This window comes from Momordica charantia, assembly GCF_013281855.1.
Source record: "Momordica charantia cultivar OHB3-1 chromosome 4 unlocalized genomic scaffold, Mcharantia_2.0 BLBB01000004.1, whole genome shotgun sequence".
Classification (NCBI taxonomy): domain Eukaryota; kingdom Viridiplantae; phylum Streptophyta; class Magnoliopsida; order Cucurbitales; family Cucurbitaceae; genus Momordica; species Momordica charantia.
Window position 1 is genome coordinate 5,437,617 of NW_028275162.1, and position 21,155 is coordinate 5,458,771.

The 21,155-nt window shown below is 34.8% G+C and overlaps 1 protein-coding gene and 9 non-coding genes across 12 annotated transcripts in view; 1 reads left to right on the plus strand and 9 right to left on the minus strand.

Moving 5' to 3' along the window:
• LOC111017319 (LIM domain-containing protein WLIM1) overlaps positions 1 to 19,614 on the plus strand; it is a 33,419-nt gene extending 13,805 nt beyond the window's left edge. For 2 of the 3 annotated variants that reach the window (XM_088123337.1, XM_022293037.2), the window contains 9 exons: positions 9,993 to 10,052; positions 11,612 to 11,665; positions 13,060 to 13,111; positions 15,854 to 15,907; positions 18,071 to 18,437; positions 18,621 to 18,717; positions 18,878 to 18,918; positions 19,015 to 19,098; positions 19,179 to 19,614. In XM_088123337.1, the coding sequence (XP_087979463.1) occupies positions 18,300 to 18,437; positions 18,621 to 18,717; positions 18,878 to 18,918; positions 19,015 to 19,098; positions 19,179 to 19,409 (591 nt within the window). In that variant the 5' untranslated portion in view covers positions 9,993 to 10,052; positions 11,612 to 11,665; positions 13,060 to 13,111; positions 15,854 to 15,907; positions 18,071 to 18,299 and the 3' untranslated portion in view covers positions 19,410 to 19,614. The remainder of the gene's footprint in view (positions 1 to 9,992; positions 10,053 to 11,611; positions 11,666 to 13,059; positions 13,112 to 15,853; positions 15,908 to 18,070; positions 18,438 to 18,620; positions 18,718 to 18,877; positions 18,919 to 19,014; positions 19,099 to 19,178) is intronic. The other variant, XM_088123338.1, reaches the window with a different exon arrangement.
• TRNAP-CGG (transfer RNA proline (anticodon CGG)) lies at positions 8,064 to 8,135 on the minus strand. The gene has a single exon. It is a non-coding gene; the product is annotated as a tRNA-Pro (tRNA).
• Positions 8,590 to 8,661, minus strand: TRNAP-CGG (transfer RNA proline (anticodon CGG)). The gene has a single exon. It is a non-coding gene; the product is annotated as a tRNA-Pro (tRNA).
• TRNAP-UGG (transfer RNA proline (anticodon UGG)) lies at positions 8,964 to 9,035 on the minus strand. The gene has a single exon. It is a non-coding gene; the product is annotated as a tRNA-Pro (tRNA).
• TRNAP-UGG (transfer RNA proline (anticodon UGG)) lies at positions 10,506 to 10,577 on the minus strand. Its single transcript has one exon. It is a non-coding gene; the product is annotated as a tRNA-Pro (tRNA).
• Positions 13,239 to 13,310, minus strand: TRNAP-AGG (transfer RNA proline (anticodon AGG)). Its single transcript has one exon. It is a non-coding gene; the product is annotated as a tRNA-Pro (tRNA).
• Positions 14,162 to 14,233, minus strand: TRNAP-UGG (transfer RNA proline (anticodon UGG)). The gene has a single exon. It is a non-coding gene; the product is annotated as a tRNA-Pro (tRNA).
• Positions 16,044 to 16,115, minus strand: TRNAP-AGG (transfer RNA proline (anticodon AGG)). The gene has a single exon. It is a non-coding gene; the product is annotated as a tRNA-Pro (tRNA).
• Positions 16,356 to 16,427, minus strand: TRNAP-UGG (transfer RNA proline (anticodon UGG)). Its single transcript has one exon. It is a non-coding gene; the product is annotated as a tRNA-Pro (tRNA).
• On the minus strand, positions 17,074 to 17,145 carry TRNAP-AGG (transfer RNA proline (anticodon AGG)). The gene has a single exon. It is a non-coding gene; the product is annotated as a tRNA-Pro (tRNA).
• Positions 19,615 to 21,155: the final 1,541 nt, after the last annotated feature.

A 21,155-nucleotide genomic window follows, 5' to 3' on the forward strand; every position in this document is an offset into this window, starting at 1 on the left:
CCATAGGTTTGAGTAAATCCCTTAGCAACTAGTCTAGCTTTATACCTTTCAACACTACCATCCGCATTACACTTGATTGTAAAAACCCATTTACACCCCACAGTTTTCTTATCTCTTGGTAAATCTACAATCTCCCATGTACAATTATGTCTTAGAGCATTCATCTCCTCCATAACAGCTAGTTTCCAATTTGGATCATTTAGGGCTTCTTGTATGTTTCTTGGAATAAACAAGTTAGTTATCCTAGACGTAAAGGCTTTATGACTACTTGATAATTTTTCATAGGAGATATAGTTTGCAATGGGATATTTGGTGCAAGTTCGAGTTCCTTTTCTTAAGGCTATAGGAACATCAAGATCATAAACAACAGGTGTGATATTTTCAATATTTGGAGTGACAAGAATGGAGCTCGGAGATTGATTACCTGGAGTTTCAGAATTATCCCTTGGAGTTTCAGATTGGGTCTGTAATGAGTCAGCTATCTGGTCCTCATTCGTTTGATTGAGTTTTCTTCTAGTATAAAACTTAAACTCAGGATTTGGACCAATGTGATCATTTCGTAGTAATTCTCCCCCTGAATCAGAATTTTCTACACTTGGCATTGAAGGACTCGTAAAGATCGGACTAGGACTAGTAAAGTTGGGACTTAAAACATTAGGAAGAGGAACAGGTATATCCCAAAACTTATCATCCTCTAAATTTAGTTTCTCCCCCGAAGATAATTTTGGGTAAAAAACGGTTGATTTTCCAAAAATGATACATCCATACTCACATGTAGTTTTTTTGTTTGAGGATCAAAACATTTAATACTCTTTTTTCCGTAGAATCATAGCCCAAGAAAATGCATTTAATAGCTCTATGATCTAATTTCGACCGAAAAGAACTAGGAATATGCACATAAGTGGTAAACCCAAAAACTTTGAGAGGTAAATCAGAGTTCAAACGAGTTGTTGGAAAATATTCTTTCAAAGCATCAAGAGGAGTTTTAAACTTCAAAACTTTCGTAGGCATTCGATTTATTAGCTAGGTAGCCGTAAGAACAGCTTCCCCCCATAAGTACTTAGGGACATTCATAGAAAACATTATGGCCCGAGCAACCTCCAGTAAATGCCTATTTTTTCGTCCAGCAATACCATTTTGTTGAGGAGTATCTCGACAAGTGGAGTGATGAGCAATACCTTTATTTTTCAAAAACTCACTCAAATGTTCATTGAAATATTCAGTTCCATTGTCAGAATGCAAGATACTAATTTTGGTTTGAAATTGGGTTTCAATCATATTGTAAAAACATTTGAAAATATCTTTCACATCAGATTTGTTTTTCAATAAATAGACCCAAGACAAGCGAGTATGATCATCAATAAAAGTTACAAACCACCGTCTACCACTATGAGTTAGAACTTTAGAAGGACCCAAAACATCGTTATGAATTAAGTATAATGGTTTGGAGGACTTGTAAGGTTTTGACAAATATGTGGATCGATGATGTTTTGCAAAGATGCAGTTTTCACAATGAAATTGAGAACAATTAACTCCTTTAAACAAATCTGGGAATAGATATTTGAGATAGAAGAAACTAGGATGTCCTAGCCTAAAATGCCATAGCATAATTTTTTCTTTAACAGAGAGAAAACTGTTACTACTAAAGCACTGAGTTATTTTATTACTACCAGAAGGTTCATCAAAGTAGTAGAGGCCATCCAGCATCCTAGCACATTCAAACGTCTTCCCCGAGGACCGATCCTGAAAAACACAATGAGATGCATAGAAAGTAACAAGACAGTTAGAATCTTTAGAGAGTTTACTAACTGATAGAAGATTGCAGGCTAATTTAGGAACATGAAGAACCGATTGAAGAGTGATATTTTCGGTTAATTTAATGGTTCCCTTTCCTGCAATAGAAGAGAAACTGCCATCGGCAACCTTAATTTTTTCATTGCAATATGTAGGTGAGTATGATTTAAATATTTTGGAAGAACTAGTCATGTGGTCAGAAGCTCCGGAATCAATGATCCACGGAGATGAGTCAAAACAAGAAAATGCTCTAGGGTAATTACCTGTTTGTGCCAAGGAAATACAAAGATTACCAAATGACGAATTGGTCTCTAGCTGTTGTGATAGATGCTCTTTAATAGATGGATTTGAGTCAACACTATTAGTGTGAACTTGCTCCCGGTCACTCTCATATTCCGCTAGACTTTGGTTGGAACTTTGAGTTACTTCAACAATTTCTTCAACCATGGTGGCAAAAATAGATTAACTATAACAATCAGACCACAAAATTCATATTAGAGTAGAAAGACTGAACTAGAAAACCAAAAAAAATGGCAAGAAATAGACAGAACCGATCCGAACCGGACCAAACAGATCCTAAATGCGAACCGAACCAAACTGAGCCGAGCCAAATCGAGCGAACCGACCAAACCGGTCTAGGGTTTGTAAGACAGCCACAACCCACGAACTAAAAAAAGCAGACGGTCACCAAAAAAATTTCCGATGGTCTTCTTCCTTACGAACGCTGGTGACCTGCAGAGGTGGGTCTGTCGTTCCCTTTCGGTGGCACAACTACCCACGACCAGCAGCTAATGACGATGGAAAGAAGGCACACTGCTCGAATCAACGTCAGACGGCAGCGGAATAGGCACAGACGGCGACGGGCGACGGGCGACGGGCGGAGGTGCGACGAATCTCAATGTCCTCCGAGCTCCGAATCTGCAATCAGTGATACAGAATCCACGACGAAATAAACCCAGCAAGCGAACAACCCGAGCCCGAAGGAGTCGTCCGGAAGTAAGGTGCGCCTTTTGACAACGGCGACTAGGGTTCCGGCAATGAAAAGGGGGCCGCAGCAGCTGCTCAGAGGCTAGGGTTTCTAAATGTCTTTAGGATATTTGAATTTATTTGATCTGTGCAAATGACACCGGTGCAGATCGATGGTGAGGACGACGGATCAACGGCAACAGTTGCGTTGCCGTGGGGAGTTCGCCGGAGGTAGATGACGGCTAGGGTTTTAAAATTAGGGTTTGGTATTTTTGATGATGGCTAGGGTTTTGAGAGTTAGGGTTTACTTCCTAAGCTCTGATACCAACTTAGTTTTGATGGAATCAAATTATTTGTATTCCAATATATTAATCATAAGAAATACATGGCCTTCTTATATAGAAGATAGGCTCAAACATAAATGGAAATAAAGATAAAATAATAATTAATATTGACAACTAATTTACAGCTAATATTTACAAATAATAAACCAACAGTTCTTTCTTTTTTGATCAATACGGAGATGTTTCTTATCAAAAAAAAAAAAAAAAAAACAAGAGCCCTACGGCGTAGAAAAGGGGGCCCAACCGTTAGAGAGGGTTGGGAACCAAGACAAACTCCACACTAGACAAAAACTACCTTTTTAGGAGACTCCTTACATGAGTACTCCCCCTACAAAAGACTTTCCTCACAAACAAGTAAGGCGAATTTACCCCTTACCCGTCCTAGCACCAAGTAACTATATTAAATCCTACCACCTACCTAGGATTTAATATCCTACGAGTTACCTTGTCAACCAAATGTAGTAGGGTCAGGCGGTTGGCCCGTGATTAGTCGAGGTGCGCGCAAGCTGACCTAGACACACGGATTTCAAAAAAAAAATCAAGTAACTATATTGCAATATCAAAGAGAAATTACAATATCAATAGCCTTTCAAGAGGGCTATTTCTCCCCCAAGAACTCTCTCGGTTTCCTAACCCTAAACTATTCTCCGGGATACTTTCCCACTCTTCCTAATACATCTATTTATGACAAACTCACCCGTAACTAATTACCATAACTCCCCTGACTACAATACTAATACCATTTCCAAACTACCTTTTGTTGGGACTCTCAAAAACTCTATACATGATGCATCTGATGTATTTAATAACATTTTTTGGGTTTTCTGTTTTCCTTTCTTTCCACCCAATAGCTTTCATGTGAACTTCCAATGATATCTATTTATTGCATCTAACTCAGTTTAGAGGTGTGAACTAATTGCCCATTATCTAACTTCATTTGCCTGTCTACATGTACTTTCTTCTTTGGGATTTATAAACCTAAAACCAAGATGTTCAATCATTCCAGAACCTGATATTACTCAAATTACTCTGAACAAGAACAATAAAAACCATAAACACCATTGGTGAGTATATAGGTTGCATGCTTATGGGAATTGAACTTGAATTCCATTGCAAAACAAGAACAGCCTAAAGGCAGATGGTTGAAAAAATCCTCCCCAAGAACTATACAATCACAACTTTCCAATCTCGTAATTTGGTAGATTATGATTACAAAAAACCTTCTTGTGGATCCTAGCCCACCAAGAAGTCGTATGCTGTTATTCACACAAAGAGAATCCATCGAGGACTTCTTGTGGATCATAGGCAGATGGTTCAAAAAGCCTATTATTTCTCTCTCCAAAGGAGCCAAAGTAAAGCTCTTGCAGCACAATTCCAAATAATGGAGGCTTTACCCACAAGAGCTCTTCCCCCGAAACCTTTTGAAATAAAATCATCTATCTTTTAAGGGAGACAAAAAGACACTTCCAAAATAGGGAAGCACAGTGGGATCATAAAGTAGAAGCCACTGGGCAGTGAAGGAATAAATGATCAATCAACTCTGCATTCCTCAAACATTGCATACAAATCGAATGAGAAAGGGTCCAAAGGGGAAATTTTAGCTGTAGTTTGTCTACAGTGTTGACCCCTCGGTAGAAAACTGACCAAAGAAACACTTTTACTTTCTTAGGAACTTTAAAATTCCAGATTTGATAAGACGTGGAGGTACTCATCTTTGGAGAAGGGGAGGTCAAGGCCAAGAAAGCTGTTTTTGTTGTAAAAATCCCGTTTGAATCCACTTTCCACCATAATATGTCTTGCCCCTGTCCTAACAAAACTCCATCAATATTTTCAGTAAACGTAGCCCATCTTTCTAATTCTCTGTCATTTAAATTTTTTCTAAAGGCGAAATCCCATGTAAGAGAATCTGAATTCCAGCACTCTGCTATCGAAACCCCCTTCTTGTTTGACATTCTATACATCTCTGGAAATAAACTGGCAAGAGGGGAGGAATCTGCCCAACCATCCTCCCAAAACGGAACATGATTCCCCGAGAAGACCTTAAAAAGCGTAAAGTTTAGAAAAGCTTCTCGAGTGCTTTTGATATCGATCCACGACCGACCAATCGAGGAGCCAATTTTACTCCTAGTAAACCACCCGAAAGGGTCCACACCATAGATTCCAGCGATCACTCTTCTCCACAAGGACTTCTCCTCTAAAGCAAACCGCCACAACCACTTCATTAAAAGGGCTTTATTTCTCAAATCAAGGGAGCCAACACCTAAGCCTCCCTGCTTTTAGGTAAGGCTGTCCAAAACCACCTCACCAAATTCCCAACCGGCCTGTGAGTACCCCCATTCCACCGAATCAGTTTTTCCATTGCCTTTATAACCACCCCCGGGGATTTAAGGATTGAGAAAAAATAAAGGGGAGGCTATTTAAAACTGCTTGGGCCAATGTTAGCCTACCACCTTTTGAAAAAAGAAGAGGTTTCCATTTATGATGCCTTTTACTCATTTTCTCCAGTGGAGGATCCCAAAAACTCTTGCGCCTATGATTCCCCCCACGGGGGAAACAAAAATAAGAAAAAGGAAAGGTCTCCACCTTGCACCCGAAAGAAGTGGCCCAAAAATCAGACTCTGAGGAGCTGCAATTGATGCCTATTAAAGCCATTTTAGAGAGAGGGATCCCCTTGTCTAAGGCCCCTTTTAGCTATGATTTTACCTCTAGGCTTTCCATTAATGATGACTGAAAAGTTGTTGAACTTAAGCACCCTTGAATCCACTTCCACCATCTCAAATTAAATTTTTGCTTGCAAAACCGCATCAAGGAAAGACTAGTCCACTCTATCGTAAGCCTTCTCAAAATCTCATTTTAATAAAATGCCCTTCTTCTTCTGTCTGTCTCTTCCATTGCCCAACTGTTTCTGAAGCTGTTACAATCGCATCCATGATCTGGCGACCCTCTACAAAAGCTGCTTGAGCATCCGAGATTATCAAGGGTAGAACTCTCTTCAAGCGGGCTGCAAGAACCTTTGCTACTATCTTGTGCAGGGAGGAGACCAAACTTATTGGTCTATAATCCTTCATCGAAGAAGGATTTCTCTTTTTTGGGATGAAAAAATATAGGTTTCATTTATTCTCTTGTTTATTATCCCTTTCTCAAAAAAGTCTTGGAACACCTTCACCAAATCAGATTTAAAGATGTTCCAAGCCTTTTTCAAGAATTCATTGCTCATCCCATCCGGACGCGGAGATTTTAAGGTTCCTAAATCATGATCTCTGCCTCTGAAAAGAGACAGTCAACTGTGAGCTTTGGGCCACTGGAAGGGAACCCCACTCCATATTATCTAAGTGCAAGCACTGGTCCACTATCAAAGTGTACAAGGAGGAGAAAAACCAAAGGATCTCAGCCTCAATTTTTGTCTCCTCAGTCAAAATTTTCCCCTGTTCATCTTCAATCTCAGCTATGAAGGCCCTGTTCTGTTTTTGGGAGGACCACCTATGGATGAAGTTCGTATTTTCATCGTCTTCTGTCAACCACTTACGTTTTCCTCTCTGAGCCCACATCCTCTGTTCACAAATAATTGACTCCATTAAATCTTCCTTTAAACTCTTTCTCCTATCCACCTCCTCTGTTGAAAGGGGCTGTTCATCCTCCAATCTATCAAGAGCTTCACTTGGAATACATCCTAATTCCTAAGTGAAAATCATAATGCTTAGCCAAATGGCCAATGGTCAATGGTCAATGGTCAATGGCTATATTCATTGTTGGCACTGATCTGATTGATTTATCTGTTTTTAAAAAGATTTCATAGGTTTTATTTAACTACCTATGGTCGCTTAGTCAGTACCTTAAATACTAAGGTCCTATTTGGGATTGATTTTGAAGGCCTTAAAAGGGATCCTAGAATTTTTTTTAACCACTTTGGTGTTTGATAAAACTGATTGTTTATTAATTTAGTAGAGTCAGTTTTTTCCATCACGTTGATTTGCAAAGTATAGCATTGGGTTCCCTAGAAATTGGTTTATTTACTAACAAACTTCAAAAAATTCACATGTTATCCTTCCATATCTGCCACCTGGATTTCGAATAGCATGAATTTTATTTTAAAAAGTAGAGTTCCCGCAATAATAATTTTAGCAGCTACAACAATCCCAGACTAAGCCTAAACTTAAGCCTAAGCAACCATAGGTAGTTAAATGAATGTCTTGTTTTTTTCCTTCATTGTCTTCCTCCTCTTTAAGTTCAATGTAGTAGGGATTCGAACCTCTGATTTCTAGGAGGTGTATAATTCTCCTCCTCCACTCCTAAGTTCAATGTTGTGGGGATTCAAACCTATGATTTTTATAGGAGGCTTATAATGCGTTAACTTGTTGAGCTATGTTATTATTATTATTTTTTTTTTTTGACAAGGATTGAGCTATCCTTAAATTGGCTAAGGATGATTTTTGGATGGATAGAACATAAAATGATCCTTCCATATGTGCCACTAGGTTTTCGAATAGCATGATTTTTTTTTAAAAGTAGAGTTTGGCAATAATAATTTTAGCAGCTACAACAATCCCAAACTAAGCTTAAACTTAAGCCTTAGTGACCATGTCTCTTTTTTTCCTTCCATCGTCTTCCTCCTCTCTAAGTTCAATGTAGTAGGGATTCGAGCCTCTGATTTCTAGGAGGTTTATAATGTGTTAACTTGTTGAGCCATGCTTTTTTTTTTGACAAGGGTTGAGCTATGCATAAATTGGCTAATGATAGTTTTTGGATGGATAGAACATAAAATTCTCTTTCAGAAGAAAGAAAAATAAAAAGAAATGCAACAGGGTGGAGAGTTTAGGTTGCCTGGCCAATTTATTAGCATTCTTGCCCATTATATATCCTTTTATACAGTGTCACAACTATTCTAATAAGTAAAATTAACTTAAAGGTTTTATTTGTTCCCATTACATTATGTTACTCACTATAAATTGATCCATTGATGGGGCATTTCGAGAATTGAACTCGGGACCTCTCGCACCCGAAGCGAGAATCATACCACTAGACCAAATGCCCTTATTGATTTTGATCTTGCCAGCTATCAATTAGCATGTTAAGAATGTGACCTGTCAGACACCAGACAAATATTATTAAATCAGTTTTTTATTTTTTTTTAATTTATAGTGCAAGTTTCTTGTTTACTTGGAGTTTATCAGGAAAAGAAAAAATTCATGTGAATGAAATCCATGTGCAATGTTTTAACATTTGAGATGTTGGACTAATTCAAAATTTGATTTTACTCTAAATGTTTTCTGCAGCACAGAACCTTATGCTAAAGGCTTGTATATTTTTATTGTCATCTTAAACTTTACAAAAGCAGCTCAGTGATTAAAACAGTAGTGACCATTGTTCTTTCTGGTTGCTGCTTGATAACTTGCTTGTTTCATGTTTTTCATTTTATGACTATTTATTTATTTATTACATGAGGTGGGGATTTGAATCCAAAAATGAAAGGTCTTGAAAAAAACATGGGGCATTCCGAGAATCGAACTCAGGACCTCTCGCACCCGAAGCGAGAATCATACCACTAGACCAAATGCCCTTCTTGGGAGCCTGTCATTTTCAGTTGGCTAGTAAACATGTTTTTTAATCCTCAACGTTTGGAATTCATTCAGGTTTTATTTCAGATTTGGAACTAATTATTATTGTTCGTTTAATTGCCCACCGAGACCATGTTATGTTGAGTTCTGATACTTGATCAGTCTGAATTGTCAAGTTATCGTCTTATAACTGGTAGAATGTAATATCTGAAAGCTTTATAAAAATGCAACTCAATTGGATCTTATTTTTATTTCCCTGTGAAGTACAAAATGATGGGAATATGGTGTTTTAAAACCAGAAATGGGGGCATTCCGAGAATCGAACTCGGGACCTCTCGCACCCAAAGCGAGAATCATACCACTAGACCAAATGCCCTTGTTGAAGTCATAATTTTGCCAGCTTTTTTCTATAGAACTTATCATTATTAGTTTATAATTCTGTTTGATCCGTTAAACACTGGAATTTTTAACCAAACAATTTTTATTTACTGAGAGATTGATTAATAAAGAAAGTGGACATTGACGAGATCCATTTGAAAGTATTGTTATTTTATACCTTTTAGATCTAGACAGCTGCAAAGTTTGATCATTGTCAAATTATTTATACAGAGGTAGGTGTAATGAATAAGGAGTGGGGAAAAAATAGTTGGAGTTATTCCCTAATGGAAGTTGTAGTTTGAGATTTTTCACTTGAACCACACCTCCTGAGCACAAGTAAAACAAATTTAGAATGTTAATATTTGAATATGCATGTCAGTTGATCAAGATCTGTATTTTTCAGAACCCAAATGGTTGTAATTGCTTCTTACTGAGGCATTTACAGTTCTTCTACCCATGGCTGCATAAATTGAATCCTTTTGCTTCAGGTTGGGTAGAAATATATGGTAAAAGGAGATTATTATAATGTTCAATTCCATATATGTGGAAACTATTCAGTAATAATTTTTGTGTTTTTTTTTTTTTTGGCTCATTAGCTCAAAGGGATTAGTCGAAAGGGGCTAGGGTTAATTGAGAGGGAATGGGTTCAAATTCCATGATGACCATCTATCTTAGGAATTAGTAATATCTATATGTTTCCCAGCACTAATTGTTGTGTACGCATTTCCTGCATCTGACAATCTAGAGTGGCTTCTAGGGCAAAAATAATACAATAAAGCAAATGCCTTTATTGGGATCTTGTCTTTTTTAGTTGAGTTTTTCTTTTGTACCTTTCCGATGTAGACCAAAAATAGAGAAAATTTAGAGTTCTAATGTTCATTTTGTAGTTGGTATTTAATTTTCGTTTATTACTGTAAACTGACCTATTGTTATTGTCCCATGTCACCATTTTCAGCTTTGTTACACGTGGAATGGTTGCTTTTACCTCAGAGGAACTAAGGTTAAAACTTAAAAGGTGTGAAGCACCATGCCTATATTTTTATTGAAATACTTTCTCTCTGCCTCTTCGTTTTCCCTATTTTTAATGAGTGAAGTTTATTGATAATGAGATATGGAAAAATGATAAAGAGAGTACACTTAAAATAAAAAAAAATGGGGCATACCAAATTGAACTCGGGATTTCTTTTACACCCTTAGCTAAATTCATACCACTAGACAAATTGCCAGACGTGTAATGTTTAGTTCTAATACTTGATCAGGCTGAATTGTTAAAAGTTCTGTCTTATAACTAGTAGGTAGAATGTAATATCTAAAAGCTCTAAAAATGCTACTCAATGAGATTCTTTTTATCTTGCTGCTTTTACCGCTCAATTGTCCTGACTTCTTGTTTAATAGGATCATATTTTTGTTTACCTATGAAGTGTAAAAAGATCATCAGAAGATGGAAATATGGTGACTAAAATTAAAAGGGGCATTCCGAGAATTGAACTCGGGACCTCTTGCACCCAAAGCGAGAATCATACCACTAGACCAAATGCCCTTCTTGAAGATATGGCTGGCAAGTTCTAATACTTGATCGGGCTGAATTGTTAAGTTCTGTCGTATAGCTGGTAGGTAGAATGTAATATCTAAAAGTTAAAGATGGGGCATTTCGAGAATCAAACTCAAGACCTCTCGTACCTAAAGCAGAATTGTACCACTTGACCAAATGCACTTCTTGATGATATAAATTTGTCAGTTTTTTTGTAGAATCATCATTGAGTTTATGATTTTGTTTGACATCAAACACTGGAAAATTTTTACTAAACAATTTGTATTTAGTTAAGTTTGATTAATAAAGAAAGTGGACATTAATGAAACCCATGTGCAAATTGTTATTTTATACCTTTTAGATCTAGATAGCTCAAAGCTAGATTATTCTCAAATTATTTATATAGAGTAGGTGTAATGAATGAGGAGAGGAGAAAAAACAGTTGAAGTTATTCCCTAATGCAAGTGTAGTTTGAGATTTTTTCACTTGAATCACAGATCCTAAGCACAAGTAAAGTAAATTTAGAATGTTAATATTTGGATATGCATGTCGATGGATCAAGTGGTTGTTATTGGTTCTTACTGAGGCATTTGCAGTTCTACCTATGGCTCGAAGTTGAATTCTTTCGCTGCAGGTTGGGTAGAAATATTGAAAAGGGGATTATTATAATGTTCAATTCCATATCTGTGAAAATTATTGAGTAATAATTTAGGTTTTTCTCTAAAATTCATTCCATCCTGTGAACTTGCAGCAGTGTAAAACTTGGATATTTTATCCATATAGTTCTGTTGCTAAAAAAAATTCATTTCCTTCTTCTGAGTCTCTGACAATCTAGAGTAGCTTCTGGGTGGCAAGAATCATACAATAAAACAAAAGCCTTTCTTGGGAACTTGTCTTTTATAGTTGAGTTTTTTCGTTTGTACTTGTGTAGATCGAAAATAGAGAAAATTTAGAATTCTAACGTTAATTTTGTAATTGGTATTTAATTTTCGTTTATTATGGTAAACTTACAAATGTTATTGTGCCTATGTTATCATTTTCAGCTTTGATTACTCGTGGAACAGTGACTTCTACCTTAGAGGAAGTAAGGTTAAAAGGTATGGAGCACTATGCCTATATTTATATGGAAATGCTTTCTCTCTCTCTTTCTCCCATATTTTTAATGAGAGAAGTTTAATTATAAATGCGATATGGAAAAATAATGAAGAGAATAAACTTAGATTGAAAAGATGGGGCATTCCGAGAATTGAATTTGAGACCTCTTGCACCCTAAGCGAGAATCATACCACATGCCCAATTTAGATATATACATATTGAGTCATGAGTTGTAATACTTGATGGACAAAATGTCCACTTTTGTAACCTTGAAAATGGCAGCCTAATGGAGATACTGTTACTAGTTCTTGTTTGAGAATAACAACACGGGTGGAGATTCTAAATTTTTGGCGGGGATATATGCCTTAACAACTATTTTTTCTTCTCTGTGAACAAAACTAATTTTCAAGAAGAAATTTTTTGAAATGAAAATTGGGGCATTCCGAGAATCGAACTCAGGACCTCAGGACCTCTCGCACCCAAAGCGAGAATCATACCACTAGACAAAAAATTTTGATTAAACAATTTGTATTAAGTGAAGATTGATTAATAAAGAAAGTGGACATTAATGAAACCCATGTGCAAATTGTTATTGTATACCTTTTAGATCTAGATAGCTCAAAGTTAGATTATTTTCAAATTATTTATATGGAGCAGGTGTAATGGATGAGGAGAGAAGAAAAAACTGTTATAAGGTTTTTTATTTTTTTTATTTTTATTCTTTATTTTGATAAGAAACAAAACTTTCATTGAGAAAAATGAAAAGAGATACAAAAGAGCAAAAAAAGGGCCTAAAATAACAACAAGAGGGAACCCCTTTAAAGAAAAAGACTCCAATCCAAAAGAATGAGGCCTAATGAATAATTACAAAAGGCCTTAGAAGTTGAGCCCCATGAAGTTGAAGTTATTTCCTAATGCAAGTTGTAGTTTGAGATTTTCACTTGAACCACACATCCTAAGCACATGCACAAGTAAAGCAAATTTAGAATGTTAGTATTTGGATACGCATGTCAATCGATCAAGTGGTTGTTATTGGTTCTTACTGAGGCATTTGCAGTTCTTCTACCTATATATGGCTCCATGAGTTGAATTCTTTTGCTACAGGTTGGGTAGAAATATGGAAAAGGGGATTATTATAATGTTCAATTCTGTGAAAATTATTGAGTAACAATGTAGGGTTTTGTCTAAAATTCATTTCATCCTGTGAACTTACAGCATTGAGTAACTTGGATATTTTATCCATATAGTTGCGTTGCTAAAAAATTTCATTTCCTGCATCTGACAATCTAGAGTAGCTTCTAGGGGGGCAAGAATCATACAATAAAGCAAATGCTTTCTTGGGAAATTGTCCTTTTTAGTTGAGTTTTTGTTATTGTGCCTATGTTACCATTTTCAGTTTTGCTGACACGTGGAGTTACTTCTGCCTTAAGAGGAAGTAAGGTGAAAAGGTATGAAGCACTATGCCTATATTTATGTGGAAATACTTTCTGTCCCTCTCTCTCCCATATTGAGATAAGTTTTATGATAAATGAGATATGAAAAAATGATAAGAGAATAAACTTAGATTAAAAATATGGGGCATTCCGAGAATTGAACTCAAGACCTCTCGCACCCTAAGCGAGAATCATACCACTAGACCAAATGCCCAATTTGTGATAAATCATCATTAGGTGTAGTACTTGATGGCCAAAATGTCCATTTTTGTAACCTTGAAATGGCAGCTTATTGGAGATTTTTTTTTTAACAATATTGGAGATACTGTTCTTGTTTTTTTTTTGTTTAATAGCAACACAGATGGAGTCAAAACGATCCTAGCTCAACGGTAATTAGTATATATCTCTAATCAAGAGGTTGTGAGTTGGATTTCTGTTATACTCGGAAAAAAAAAACACGGATGGAGATTTGAAATTTTGGTGGGGATATATGCTTAACAGCTATTTTTGTTACCAAGACCCTTTCTTATTTTTTTTTAATTTTAAATTTATAAAACTGCTATTTTTGCTTCTCTGTGAACAAAATCAATTTCCAAAAAGAAAATTTATGAAATAAAAAGTGGGGCATTTCGAGAATCGAACTCGGGGCCTCTCGCACCCAAAGCGAGTATCATACCACTAGACCAAATGATCAATTTTTATAAAATCATATTTAGGTATAATACTTGATAACCAAAATGTCCATTTTTGTAACCTTGAAATGGCAGCTTATTGGAAATTTTTTTTTGAACAATATTGGAGATACCGTTCTTGTTTTTTTTTTGTTTAATAGCAACACAGATGGAGCCAAAACGATCCTAGCTCAACGGTAATTAGTATATATCTCTAATCAAGAGGTTGTGAGTTGGATCTCTGTTATACTCGGAAAAAAAAACACGGATGGAGATTTGAAATTTTGGTGGGGATATATGCTTAACAACTATTTTTGTTACCAAGAAAACTGCTATTTTTGCTTCTCTGTGAACAAAATCAATTTCCAAAAAGAAAATTTATGAAATAAAAAGTGGGGCATTCCGAGAATCGAACTCGGGACCTCTCGCACCCAAAGCGAGAATCATACCACTAGACCAAATGCCCAATTTTTATAAAATCATATTTAGGTATAATACTTGATAACCAAAATGTCCATTTTTGTAACCTTGACGTGGCAGCTTACTGGAGATATTTTTTTTTTTTGAACAATATTGGAGATACCGTTATTGGTTCTTGTTTTTTTTTTGTTTGATAGCAACACAGATGGAGCCAAATTGATGATAGCTCATCGGTAATTAGCATATATCTCTAACTAAGAGGTTGTAAGTTGGATCTCCCACCCCATATGTTATACTCGGAAAAAAAAAACACAGATGGAGATTTGAAATTTTGGTGGGGATATATGCTTAACAGCTATTTTTGTTACTAAGACCCTTTCTTATTTTTTTAATTTTAAATTTATAAAACTGCTATATTTGCTTCTCTGTGAACAAAATCAATTTCCAAAAAGAAAGTTTTTGAAATATAAAGTGGGGCATTTAAATTTATAAAACTGCTATATTTGCTTCTGTGAACAAAATCAATTTCCAAAAAGAAAATTTTTGAAATATAAAGTGGAGCATTTAAATTTATAAAACTGCTATATTTGCTTCTCTATGAACAAAATCAATTTCCAAAAAGAAAATTTTTGAAATATAAAGTGGGACATTCCGAGAATCTAACTCGGGACCTCTTGCACCCAAAGTGAAAATCATACCACTAGACCAATTCTTGAAGATAAAAATTTACTAGTTTTTAATAGAATCGTCATTAAGTTTCTCATTTTTTTTTTCAAGTACAGCATATGGGGTGGAGGATCGAACTCACAATCTATTGGTTAGAGATATATGTCAATTACCACCGAGCTATACTCGTTTTGGCTTATCATTCAGTTTGATATTAAACACTCGAAAATTTTGATTAAATAATTAGTATTTAGTGAATATTGATTAATAAAGAAGGGGAGCATTAATGAAACGCAGGTGCAAATTATTATTGTATACCTTTTAGATCTAGATAGCTCAAAGTTAGATTATTCTCAAATTATTTATACGGAGTAGGTGTAATGAATGAGGAGAGGAGAAAAAACAGTTGAAGTTAGTATCTAATGTAACTGCAAGTAATGGCTTGAGATTTTCACTTGAACCACACATCCTACGCACAAAGTAAAGCAAATTTAGAATGTTAATATTTGAATACGCATGTCGATCGATCAAGTGGTGGTTTGGTTCTTACTGAGGCATTTGCAGTTCTTCTACCTATATATGGCTCCGATGAGTTGAATTCTTTTGCTACAGGTTGGGTAGAAATATGGAAAGGGGTATTATTATAATGTTCAATTCTGTGAAAATTATTGAGTAATAATGTAGGTTTTTGTCTAAAATTCATTCCTGTGAACTTACAGCAGTGTAAAACTTGGATATTTTATCCATATAGTTCCGTTGCTAAAAAAATGCATTTCCAGCATCCGACAATCTAGAGTAGCTTCCAGGGGGAAAGAATCATACAATAAAGCAAATGATTTCTTGGGAACTTGTCTTTTTTAGTTGAGTTTTCCGTTTGTACCTGTGTAGATCGGAAATATAGAAAATTTATAATTCTGACGTTCATTTTGTAATTGGTATTTAATTTTCGTTTATTATTGTAAACTGAAAATTGTTATTGTGCCTATGTTACCATTTTCAGGTTTGCTCACACGTGGAACAGTTACTTCTACCTTGGAGGAACTAAGGTTAAAAGGTATGAAGCACTATGCCTATATTTATATGGAAATACTTTCTCTCTCCCTCTCTCTCCCCTATTATTAATGAGATAAGTTTAATGATAAATGAGATATGGAAAAATGATAAAGAGATAAACTTGGATTAAAACAGAAGGGGCATTCCGAGAATTGAACTCAGGACCTCTCGCACCCTAAGCGAGAATCATACCACTAGACCAAATGCCCAATTTTGATAAGTATATATTGAGTTGTAATACTCAGATGGCCAAAATGGCTTGAAAATGACCAGCTTAATGGAGACACCGTTACTGGTTTTTTTCCATGCGTCGAGATTCGAAATTTTTAGCGGGGGTATGACTTAACGGCTATTTTTTGGTTTATTTGTCAAAAAAAAAAACAGCTATTTTTGGTTTCTTCAAAGAAAAAAAAAACAGCATTTTGGTTGGTAAGACTGAAATAAAAATTGGGGCATTCCGAGAATCGAACTCGGGACCTTTCGCATCCAAAGCGAGACTCATACCACTAGACCAAATGCCCTTCTTTAACATCGAACTGTTCTTTTGCATATATTTGCTGTTTTAAAGTTGCGGTAATTTTGTTTTGGACACTGGAAATGATTATCCATATCAATTGTGTTTGCATCTAATTCATCGATATTTTAATGTTGGTATTGATGAAATCCACGTGCAAGTAGACATAATAAATTTTCTACAGCCATCTAAAATTCTGTAACAAAATTAAAACAATTTTATAAAGTTGAAATTCTTGATATTATGTTACTTTTGAGTATAACTTTAAGTTATTTATTTCCTACTAACAAGATCGTGGGTTCGAATATTCATCTTTACATATTTTACTAAAAAAAAGTTTTTTGATATTAATCCTTCAAAAAAAATCTGGATATTATCACAGGTATGAAAATAAATTTAAAATTCAATAAAAAGAAGTTTCAATTAAGTAGTAATGAAATTTTTCGAAAGAATGAATGATGATAATGAAGAAACAACAGATCTTTATGTTTCAGTTAAAGTCTAGAAGTAGAAAAATTAATCTTTAAAAAGGATAATAATAGTCCAATAGGGAAATATTATGGAAATTTTAGAAAATCCTACAAAATGCATTTCCTGCATTGTGTTTGATTTCTACCCAAAATTTACGATATAATAAAATAAAGCACATAATTGGGGCATTCCGAGAATTGAACTCAGGACCTCTCGCACCCTAAGCGAGAATCATACCACTAGACCAAATGCCCTTTTGTTCACTTTAAAAAATTAGTTATTTTAATAATCAATTAAACTTTTTATTATTTATTTATTTGTTTGAAATGTCAAAAAAAGTTTCTAATTCCTCTAAAAATTTTGTCGACTCATTCAATATTAAGTCAAATAAGTTTTTAATCATCCAATGTTAGCCAATTGTGAGGATATCATTGAAAAATATTAAAACTTAATGGGCTAAACTAATTTTTTTTAAAACAATAGAGACTAAATTGAAGAAAAATATCCAAACATCATAGACTAAAACATATATTTATTCTAAATCTTTTTTGGTATCTCTAGGTTTTTTTTTTTTTTTTTTTTTTTTACTTTTTTTCAAAAAATGTTGTGTCCTAGTTCATATAATTATTGCCATTGTTATTAATCTTTCCATAAATAATTTTTGACGCAAATTTTGAATTCGTTTCGAAACTTCAACGTATGATATATGTGGTCTATGGAGCTTTATTTTTTTATTTTTTTTTCTGGGTCATACTTCAGATTATACGAGTGAGGATTTTAACTTTGACTTACTAAGACTTCTCGACCGTTTGATCAAGTTAGCTAGTACGATACTGATGGTTTTTATATACTTGTTTACATATATATCCACCCATCACATAAATGAAAAGAAAAAACATGTTTTCAATAAATTTTTTTTAAAAAAAAGATTAACAACTAGAATAAATCTTTACTTGAAACTTTAATGGCTAAAACAAACATTAGAAAGATCAGGTTTCTATAAAAAGATATATGATATGAATGGTTTTGAATTGGTGGGTGCCTTCTAATTTTAGGCCAGAAATGGTTGCTAAATTTGGTTATATCCATTGATCTTCTATTGTTAAACCCGCAAATTTCTCTGAATATTACCTGCTTTCAATCTCCTCCACTGCCTCTTCTTTTATCCCTTTATCCCAGCTTTCACTTATAAAAGCATAGGCTGCAACATTCTTTGAGACAGACAAAGACAAGGGAGTGTGGCATTGCACAAAGAGCAATAAAAACAGAAGATCAACAAGGAGCCAGCCACAAACCTTGTCTCTCTCCCGGTCCCATCTCTGCGTTTGGTCGGTCGGTTGGGTTGATCTCAGTCATTCGTTTTCTTTTGTGAAGAGCGCGGTGTGCTTAACCGGCAAGAGCGGAGGCAATGGCGAGCTTTTCGGGAACCACACAAAAGTGCATGGCTTGTGAGAAGACCGTTTATCTTGTAGACAAGCTTACAGCTGATAATAGAGTGTTCCATAAGGCTTGCTTCCGGTGCTACCATTGCAAGGGTACTCTCAAGGTGAGTCTTAATTATTGGGTAACTTTACCTTAACACCACAAAGTAAATAAACCCGAAAGTTAAAAGATCTGGATCTGGTTCTGATATCATATTATATCTACTTTATAATAAAAAATATAAATTTAATATAACTATCTGAACAATAAGCTTTGTATATAAATATATTTTGGTTATGTTCTGCAGCTTAGCAACTATTGCTCCTTTGAGGGAGTGCTATACTGCAGGCCTCACTATGACCAACTCTTCAAGAGAACTGGCAGCCTAGACAAGAGCTTTGAGGGTAATTTCTCTCCCTAATTACAAATCTAGACATGCCTTATTCTACAGATGTCAAATTACCAATTTCGTTCGAGCGAAATCGCAAACTATATAAGAGTTGTCCATTCTTTATTAAATTGATATGGTAGTCAGTTCTATAAACTTAGTTTCCTCTTCTTCAGGAACTCCAAAAGTAAAACCAGAAAAACCCACTGAAACTGAGGTAATACTCTTTCTACCAATTTCAGAAAACCGTAAATCAAAATTGTTATCAAACTGGACTTTAGATATTATTCTAACTTGTTTTTGGCATCGGCAGAATGCAAAGTCAGTGTCCAACATGTTTGGTGGCACCAGAGACAAATGTTCAGGCTGTACCAAGACTGTTTACCCCATTGAAAAGGTACATCAATCACTTTAAGAGAAGCCAATGTATATTTCTGGTCGAATTCTTATATCGGTGTCGTCGTTGTGGTTGCGTAGGTAACGGTGAACGGGACGGCCTACCACAAGACCTGCTTCAAGTGCACCCATGGAGGCTGCACAATAAGCCCATCAAACTACATAGCACATGAGGGAAAGCTGTACTGCAAGCACCATCACATTCAACTATTCATGGAGAAGGGAAACTACAGCCAGCTTGAAACTGAGAGGCAAAAAAATTCTGTGTCAATGAATCTAACTTCTCCAGTGGAAATTGCAGCTGAATCATAGTCTGTAATTGGGACTAATATCTCAAAATTGTTTCTTTCTGGTTCCTTCAGAAGCAAAAAAAAAAAAAAAAAAAAAAAAAAAAAGGAAAAGGAAAAATAAGAATGGATGTTAAATGTTGTAATTTGGTGCATCAATTTGGTTGTTTCCCTTTTCCTTAAGTGTATTACTCTGTATTCTTTGTGGATTTGGAAGCCAGTTTGTTGAAGTGTGTGGATTTGGAAGCCAGTTTGTTGTTTGATGTTTCTCACCATTTTAAGTTTGTATTCATTTCATGTCAGCATATTATTGGGTATTATTTTATATCATCTAAAATGGTTTATTGGATAAAGTAAAGTAAATTGGTGCAAAGTTGTAGGGTAAAATGGTTTTTTGGACTACTAGACACAGAGGGTCTTTTGTCACTGTGCCAATATCGGAGGGTGTTTATTTTTTCATTTTTAATAATTCAACCAGTGATGAACTTTTTGATTGAGAATATGATACCTAACTTCTAACTTTTTTTATCAAGATTATAATACTTCAACATTGAGACTCACTTTTGTTGGTTACCATCACATAAAGCTTTTTTTTCTTCCTTCTTCTTTTTTTTTTTTTTTCCAACCTTACACTCATATTTGCACACTAAGTTTTGCATGAAGGGAGCTTTAGGAGTTGCTATACAGGCATCCATGTAGAACATTGGAACTCACCTTTGTTATTGTTCGGAGTATGGTTGTAAATCGTACTTGATATTTCTATCAATATTTTCATATTGGATTCAACGTCAATAAAGGGTTAATTGATATTTCTATTTTCTTGTAGAAATGTTGGTGAAAATGTAAATAATGTTAACAAAATATTAGTGAATGTGAATAAATATATTAACCAAAATGGAGGGCATATTTCTATTACATTTATATTTAATTCTCAACTCAAAAGATAATATTAATTAACCCTTTATGGTTGGTAGGTAAGTTTTTTTTACTTTTTGGGGGAGATTTGAACTCGTGACTTCCTGGTCAAACATAAGTGTGCCTTGATCATTTATAGTTTTTGTTTTTTTTAGGAATTTAGATGCATTAGTTAATTCGAGCTTGATTGAGATTCAAATTGGTATTTAAAAGGCAAAACTCATTTCCTTTTAATAAAAAACTCGATTCCCTCGCTCTCTTTGCATTAACACACATAAATTAAATTGAAAGTTAGCACATTGCTACGTTTGTAAAGAACGTCCCAAATAAAACACTAATTAACATCTTGTAATGACAAGGAAGATTTAATCAAAATATTTCAACTAAAATAAAGCTTTTAAAGTACAAAGATTAAATAAAAAGTAAACCTACATTAAAGTAACTAAAATGGTAATTTAACCTAACAGCAACTATATATATATATATGTTAAATATTTCTTGCTTTTGTAATAAAGAAAAATAAAATACATGACAACATCTATGAATTAAGTATGATAATTGACGCAGTGGAAGAAAGGGCCAAGCCCTCCCTAAGATACCTACAATTTTTTGTCTGTAATATTCGAGATCAAGTTTGTAAAAAAATATTTACAAAAATGACATTATCAGCCTCAAGATCATAAAAATTATACTTGTAAATTAATTGAAGCCCCCTAACAAAATTTATGGATCCGTCACTAATGATAAAACAATCTTTTTATTTATATTTTAGAACAAATTGAAGAAATCCATTTCAGTTATTTTCAAAATTTCTATGCAATTTCGAGAATATTCCCAAAAAAGAAGAAATAATAAA